This window comes from Aristolochia californica, unplaced genomic scaffold, assembly GCF_029961685.1.
Source record: "Aristolochia californica isolate CCGP_79_NKW_82.1479 unplaced genomic scaffold, dmAriCali1.0.hap1 SCAF_6, whole genome shotgun sequence".
In the NCBI taxonomy this organism is placed as follows: Eukaryota; Viridiplantae; Streptophyta; class Magnoliopsida; order Piperales; family Aristolochiaceae; genus Aristolochia; species Aristolochia californica.
The window spans coordinates 881,066-889,315 of record NW_027182257.1 but is presented as its reverse complement, the minus strand read 5'-3'; the positions used below and the strand labels follow the sequence as shown (position 1 = coordinate 889,315).

The window sequence follows — 8,250 nt, the reverse complement described above, 5'->3', positions numbered from 1 at the left end:
TTATTAAGGAGAGAATTCAGGATAAACAGATTTCTATAGAACATATAGGGATATACTCTATGCTATCAGACCCATTAACCAAAGGCTTAACGCCTAAGTTCTTTCATGAGCACACTGCTCATATTGGCGTTATTTCTAAGGACACCTTGGTTTAGTGGGAGTCATTTCTGTACTATATGTTTGCTTTAGACATTGAGTTATTCAATTTTCTATGTAATAAAAATTGATTGTTTATGATTCTATTTCTGTACTTGCTTGTGTTTTTCTATGTGCAATGTTTGCATTGCGTTAAGGACTTTGGAAATATCCCATTAAAGGCTAAAAAATGACCAGCTAGAAATAGACATATTGGAGATCACATCACATGTAATTTCCATGTTTCTCATCAATATTTGATCTATGTCATTGAGTGTATTAGTATGGTGATCATCGTGGTTTATTCACGACTGTATTGTGATGAAAGTTGCGGTAGTTCCATTATTAATATATAAGATGGTTCCATTATTAATAATATACAGATATGCGCCTAAAGAATTTGTGACATCATTGTTTCAGGAATGATATATAACCCAAGTGGGAGATTGTTAGGAAACTCATGTTTCCTAATCTAATTTGGGTAATATATTTAATTATTCAATTATATTTACTATTTACTGGAATGGTCTGAAATTAACTGTCTAATTTTGGTAAGTCAGAAGGAATATAGGCCAATTGAGTAGATGCGAAAGCAAGGCCAACATTATTTACAACTTTACATTTGGCAATCAGAACCTTGGAGCCTATCCTGTGATTATAAGATGGTTGATCCACTGTTTTTTTAATCTAAGAACCGATCCAAGGGAAGTACAGCCTGCGAAAGATCCTGTAGCGAAAAGCAGCACTGAAAAATGGAGTTTCAATATCTCAGAAAACAAAGGCAACTTGAGAGTCCAATCGGTTTTAAAGAATGAGAGCCTTATATTTTTAGGAGACTCCTTTCTCTGGTACTCACTCTCCTCCTTCCTCCTTTCGGCCTTGATACGTGTAGATTCGAGTCACTCAAATGGTCAATTTCGACGTATTTTTATATGGATCGATCAATCGAAAAGAAATTTGAAACAAAAGGGCTCTCCACACCAATCCAATACGCCAAGACGACTTCTCCGAATCCAGAAGTATTACCCAGAAAAGATAAAAATCTGTCTCGGTCTCTCTTCAAATTTCTCAATTCTTTTTATGAGCTGGACCGTCCAGCTTTGCTCCACTCGGCCACTTAGAATCCCTGCCAAGCTCCCATCAAAGGCAACTGCGAAAGTATGATTAGTATTTAATAATCTACCCACCTTTCCGCACTTGGAAGTGGCGGAAAGCCATCGGATAAAGGGAAGAAAGCGGCGACCCATGATTGTTCAGGAAAGAAAAGCGAGAGGGTATGCCCCGGCTCTTAATTTAAAACAAGAAAATCTGAGGATAGGGAAGAAGAGGTGTGTGTGCTGAAGGACGAAAGCGAGAGAGTTTTGAGATAAAAGGCGGGGGGGTGGCAAGTGGGACTGCGCGCGTCTCAGCCTCTCCCCGGAGATAAAAGGCGGTCCGAGATACTTAGATATGGTGGGGGCCCACCTTTTCAACTTTCCGTTACAGTAAGTGGGGACCATCTTACGATATTGCGAGCATTTATGTAAGAATTTACCAAAGTACCCTAAAAACTTGTACCGGTCTGGTTCGACCTCTGGTTTAAACCCAAGGGTGGACTCCGAGTCTGTTTAACCCAGGTCCTAGAAGTGATAAATTTGAGTTTGACATGAGCTATTTTTTTAATTATTTTAAAATAACTTATTTAAGTAATATAAAAATATTATTTTTAATTAAAATAATTATAAGTAATTTTAATAATTCTTAAATATTTAAGTGGGTTAACCCAAGCACTAAAGGGTTCACTATGAACCACTCAATCTATCCGTACAAGATTAATTGGAATAATTAAGAATTAACCAAGTATATAATGTAATTATTTATTTTTTAAATAATAATCATTTGAATATTTTCATCTAAATAAACATATTTAAAAGCCTTTACCAATAAAAAACACATAATTTAATTAAAATAGTGATAATTTATTTATACCGTGATTTTTATTATTTTTTTAAAATTTATTAATTAACACTGTGAAAACTGCCAGCCCGAACGGCGAAAACTGCGAAGAAAGATGCGATTAGGGCGAGGCATGGAAAACATGGAAGAGGGCGATTGCGTCATTTTTGTGTCTTCGTCTCGAAACGGTACTTGTTTCAGAATCTCTGCAAGGGTCGAGGCCATTCCCAGCCTCCGCAAGGTCGGTTTCGTTCCCTCTCGATAAGTCGGTACTCTCTCTCCTCAGACGAGGTGTGAGGCGGTTTCTTTCTTCTTGTTTTGTATCCTTCTAATTTGCTTGTATCCTTTTTTCACTATTGTTTTTCTTCTCCAATGGCGGCCGCTGGTGCCAACCTAGGCTACTGTTCGGTGAAGAAAAACTTCTTCGTCTCTTCCCACCAAAACCCATCTCCGATACCCCTCTCTTTCTCTCTTAAATCACTTCAAAAAGGGATTTTTCTTACGAAATCCTCATCTTCCGTCTCTTCCACCTATTCCTGCTCCGCTAAACTCGCTGCCTCCAAAAACCCCATCGCGGAACTCGTCTCTGAGGACGACGAGGATGACTATAGAAGCGATCGATTGCGGGAAGAGTGCGGCGTCGTGGGAGTTTACGGCGACCCGGAGGCGTCCCGCCTCTGTTACCTCGCACTTCATGCTCTCCAGCACCGCGGCCAAGAGGGCGCTGGAATAGTTACATTTGATGCCGGCAAACCTCATACACATACCGGTCTGGGTCTCGTCTCCGAGGTCTTCAATACCTCTGTCCTCAACAAGCTCCCGGGGGCCACTGCCATCGGCCACGTGCGGTACTCCACCGCCGGTGAGTCTCTATTGAAAAATGTTCAGCCTTTCGTCGCCGGCTACCGTTTCGGCTCTGTAGCCCTCGCCCACAACGGCAATCTCGTCAACTACAATGCCCTCCGCCACTTGTTGGAGGACCATGGCTCCATCTTTGCTACCTCCTCCGATACAGAGGTGGTCCTCCACCTCATCGCCAACTCCCAAGCTCGCCCTTTTTTGTCCCGGATCGTCAGCACCTGTCAACAGCTCGAGGGAGCCTATTCCCTGGTGTTCCTCACCGAAGACAAGCTCGTCGCGGTGAGAGACCCGTATGGGTTCCGCCCTCTGGTCATGGGTCGCCGAGAAAACGGGGCTGTGGTGTTCGCCTCCGAAACCTGTGCCTTGGACCTGATTGAAGCTACGTACGAACGGGAGGTCAATCCGGGGGAAGTCGTGGTTGTTGATGGAGACGGTGTCAGCTCGCTCTGTCTTCTTCCTAAAAGGCCCCGCAAGGCCTGCGTCTTCGAGCACATCTACTTCTCCCTTCCCAACTCGGTCGTCTTCGGCCGGTCAGTCTACGCCTCCCGCCGCATAATCGGCGAAATACTCGCCACAGTGGCCCCCGTCGAGTGCGACGTGGTGATCGCTGTTCCCGATTCCGGCCTCGTAGCCGCCCTGGGATACGCCACCAAAGCCGGAGTTCCATTCGACCAGGGCCTCATCCGGTCCCACTATGTCGGCCGCACCTTTATCGAACCCTCTCAGAGAATCCGCGACTTCGGGGTGAAGCTGAAGCTGGCACCCGTCCGAGCAGTCCTCGAAGGCAAGCGTGTGGTGGTGGTGGACGACTCCATTGTTCGTGGGACAACTTCGTCCAAGATTGTGAGACTGCTCAAAGATGCAGGAGCCAAGGAGGTGCATATGAGGATTGCAAGCCCGCCCATCATCGGTTCTTGCTATTATGGGGTGGACACCCCTTGCTCAGACGAGTTGATTTCGAACAGGATGAATGTGGAGGAAGTGCGGCAGTTCATCGGCTGTGATTCTCTGGCTTTCTTGCCATTGGAGAGCTTGGAGGGAATGCTGGGTGAGGAGTCTCACTCCTTCTGCTACGCTTGTTTCTCCCAGAACTACCCTGTTCCTCCTAGAGAGTTGAAGATTGAGCAGCTTCCCGGTTTTCTCAGCTAAAGCCAATGTTACTTGTTCCGTTTTAGTGCAGTTTGCAGCTCCTTCTTCTTCGTTATCAATCATTAGGTGAAGTGATTTAAAATCCAAATGTTACAGTATATGTTTTATTTCTGAATTCCAGCTTCAAAACAGAGCTGATTACATTGATTCTCATGTATTCGTATAAGTCTAAGTTCCTTCAATAATTATGGTGAAATTCTCTTTTCAATGTTTTTGGGTCTCTCGAATGCTAATCTGAATTTGCAGTTGCAGGTCGTTTATGATATCTTTTTGTCTCACAACTCATGTATCAGCTTCACTGATCCCTAGTCAATCAATGTTAAGCTTTTCCTTGAGCTCAAACAGTGCTTCATAGAGAGACCCTTTATCGAGTTTTATATGGAACCATCTCTTGGAACTCTTTCGGAAGATTTTTTAGGCTTTTATTCAAATGGTTCTTGTAAGCTATGTGACATCTGTTATTAGGGCTTTCTAAAATGTTGTCTTTCTCGTTTGTTCATCCAATCTGAAGGACTCTTATCATTGTTTACTGACTACTCTGTCCCTGAAGGGTCTGACTCATGCTAGTTCTCATTTAAGGTTTGGGGTTGGTAACCGTACAGGTGGAAAATGAACTGAATGGTAAAGAATCGTTATATAGACGAAAACAATTTACATTAATGAAACCAAGGGTAGGTTATGATCAGTCAAATGTACTGGTACTGAATTAGAAATACTTTCTGGAAAATTTTCCTGTCACAAAATAAAGAGTGATTTCTTTCCGTTTGTGCGGTTTCTATATCTTTTGTGTCTTAGAATTGTCATATGCTCTGTTATCGTATGGTTTTCTCTTCTATTGGCATTGACACACTCCATGAATGAAGCTCCGAAGCTCTGATGGTTGTGTTATATTTGGGACGGTGTCAACAACAGAGATGTGTTTACAACATATACAGGATTAGGAAGCTCGTTGGTTCCTGTACAATAAAATTGACGGAAAATAAAGATTTCATATACTCTTTTCTGTGGATTCAATGTTGTTCACTGATGAATCCATGGAAGTTCAACTTGTTCCTCTTTTGTGCACAATTTTATTCAATGAAATATCATTTGGGTGGAGAACGGTTCTGAAAATTTAACTTTGAAAATAATATTGAAACAAACAGAAGCTGCAGCTATCATTGCAACCCGTGAAGAAACTATAGGTAAAATAAAAACGCTGATGATAATCGCATTTGTATCAAAAACCCTTTAACGGGTACATCTCCATCTCCAAATAAAATAAGAAATCATTGTAGGAAAATCCTCTGCCGCAAGTTTAATAAGAAACGCTAAGATGCAATTCCTAAACAACCAGAAAATCAAACACAAGAAAGCACAGACACGGATCTCAGGCTGCTACAACAGATGGCTTCGAAGCAGTAGAGAGACGAGACCTCTTCTTGGCCAAACTCTCGCTTCTGCGTTCACGTTGCTCCTTCAATCTGGTGGCCAACAGCTTTTGGTAATCAGCAGCATCGGCCTTTGCCTTGGCGATTCTCTTCTTCTTCTCAGCAATTCTACCACGCTTCCTCTGCAATGTCAGGGGGGTCACAAGCCTCTGAATCTTGGGAGCCTTGCTGCATTTCTTCCCTGCAAATGCCATTGCCAGAATGGTAAAAAAAATAGCACAATCGAACATGATCTCAAACAAGATATAACAAGCTGGTTTATGAATTAAAAAAAGTAGAATTTGGTGCACTCAAGAATTGTAGTAGTAAAATGAAGTTTACCAGTTTTTGATGTGAATGTACGCCTGTATGTGTTGACATATTTCCGCACATCATCCTCCTTAGAGAGGTTGAAAAGCTTACGGATTTTGGAGGCCCTCTTCGGTCCCCTCATCCTTGGCTTTTCAATGTCTGTTAGACCAGGAAGATCACTCTCACCTGTTCCAAACAGAGTAAAAATGATCAGATCATCAGACATAATTTTCAGTCAAGAAAAGAAAATTGCTATACTTTTATGTAACACAGTGAGCTTCCTCCACTAAATTCCATCTTATATCCTAACTAGCATAGAGCATCCCAAGTATCAATTAGGCACAAAATCCATTTCCATTTCACCTGATGATCATTTGTGCATCTGCAGCATGTCAACAAATAGGAACTAAGACTCATGCACTCATGTTCAACAACACCAAATATCAAAATTACCCAACATCTAACCACTATCCCTCCCTTTGGAATATCTACTGAGAACAGAACTTGCCACATATAGGCAACATTAACAAGCATCCCATCATAATTAATTTGAATAAAAAGCGGATAGCTCATGAGTCTCACTCATGGTTTAGTCAAAACAAGTAAAAGGCTCACATTGGAAAACTTACCCTTCTTCACAATAACCAAGTTCAGGACTGAGAGGTCCGGGCTAACAATACAACCCCTAACAGATTTTCGGCGTCGCTCTCCATTTCGCCTTCCATGACCACGGAAACATGGAGTGCCTGATCCAAGCAAAAAAGTTCACTAAAATAAAAATCTTCAAAATTAAAATAATAACTAAAAATGAGAAGAAAAAAAACACAGCTCAGAACAAAACCTCTGTGCAACAGCAAACGGACACGGCCAGGGGTTAAAACTCCCTGTTTCATTGGGAAACCCTGCTTGTCACAGCCTCCCATGATCTTAAAAACATATCCCTTGAACTCCTGCAGTTAAAGGAATAGTCAACAATACCGTACTAAAACAGCCTGCAGAACATGCATCCATGAATATTCTGTGTTTTGACTCCTTAACATTGAGATGGCGAAAGCTAAGTTATACTCATTTGCTGCATCTAATCCATACCCATTTCATGAATGGATTAGCATACATCTAAAGCTTAGTAACTCCTGTTTTACAAGAGTTTAGGGAGAATCGATGTACCTCACCAAGAGCATCACCACTAACTTCCTGCGATATTCTCTTGTCATAAAAAGCCCGCCTGATCAAAGATAAAATAGAAAGGATGTACAAGATGAATCAAATCTCCAACTAAATAATAAACAATTGTTGATGAGGGCATAGAAACTCATAACTTGAGGTTTATGTTCACAACAACATGCATATATTATATTTCCAAAACCACTACACATTTGTGCAAAGTAGGACTGGGTAAAATCGCAGGTATTTTTTTCAAGAAAGCTAAACAGCATTTAATGTAAAGTCACTTATAAAAAGTCCGAGGTTTCAACTGCAACAGAAACAAAACACTCAGACAAACCAACTCACTCCAAAACACATGTCCAACCGGAACTATAATCTCTAAGACAGCAGCGATAAAAAGCAATGTGAATGTTTCGTCCACGACTAGACACAGAGAAGGATCCTCGTAAATTCAGTCCTTCTCAATTCGTAATAAGTATGTCAGCTATGAACTTAATAACGATTACAAATAGTCTAACAAGAACGATCAACATATTTCTCTAATAACACCCTTCGACCATCCCCTTCCCGCAATTTCAAATTCTACGCTACTCCACTGCCCTAGTTTCAGAACTCACATAAATTTCGGAACCCAACCAATTAATCTACAAAACAATTCCCCTTAGTAACCTAAGAAAAAAAAGAACCGAATTTCAAACGATGAACTAGGACGGATTAAAAAACATACAGCTTCTGCTCGTCGTCGATTTCGAGCTTCTTCTGGCAACCGGTCGTCGGATTAGCGATGTTGAACTGTGACACAAGTAAGACGAGCAGTTAGAGGAAAAAAACAACGGAAATATCAAAGATGATACATTGCGGAGAGGAGAGAGATAAAACCTTCATGGTTGATGTCCCAGTTCGATCTCCGTTCGCAAAACCGCTCGGGCGTCGGGCTTAGGGTTTGCGCGATGAGAGTGCGCGGTAATGGAGAGCTAGTCTTTTGTAAAGAGCGAGAGAGGCTTTAGGGTTTCATAGATTACTGTATGAAATGACTGATTTGTCCTCAAGAGATCACGAAAAGACTTCAACGCCCAATTCGGTAATGGAAGGAAAAGGACTTAGGCGGTTGTCTTTGTTTTTTTCTCAACACATTAAAAAATTATCAATTTTTTTTATTGTTTTATAAACTATTATTAATTTATAAGGTTAATTAAAAAATATAAGGGTTTTATATTATAATTAATTGTAGTATTATTGAAGATGGTCTTTTAATTGAAGTGGACAAATATAGGCTTGAGAA

At 41.2% G+C, this 8,250-nt stretch overlaps 2 protein-coding genes across 2 annotated transcripts; one reads left to right on the top strand and one right to left on the bottom strand.

Moving 5' to 3' along the window:
- Positions 1-2,296: 2,296 nt before the first annotated feature.
- On the top strand, positions 2,297-4,276 carry LOC137934609 (amidophosphoribosyltransferase, chloroplastic-like). The gene has a single exon (XM_068779049.1). It carries the CDS (start codon positions 2,443-2,445, stop codon positions 4,078-4,080), a length of 1,638 nt encoding a protein of 545 aa, XP_068635150.1. The 5' UTR covers positions 2,297-2,442; the 3' UTR covers positions 4,081-4,276.
- A 959-nt stretch (positions 4,277-5,235) lies between these two features.
- Positions 5,236-7,953, bottom strand: LOC137934741 (small ribosomal subunit protein eS6-like). Its single transcript, XM_068779257.1, has 7 exons — positions 7,848-7,953; positions 7,696-7,760; positions 6,969-7,026; positions 6,643-6,751; positions 6,431-6,547; positions 5,832-5,987; positions 5,236-5,691 (listed from the first exon to the last, which is right to left on the bottom strand). Exons 1-7 carry the CDS (start codon positions 7,851-7,853, stop codon positions 5,450-5,452), a joined length of 753 nt encoding a protein of 250 aa, XP_068635358.1. The 5' UTR covers positions 7,854-7,953; the 3' UTR covers positions 5,236-5,449.
- Positions 7,954-8,250: the final 297 nt, after the last annotated feature.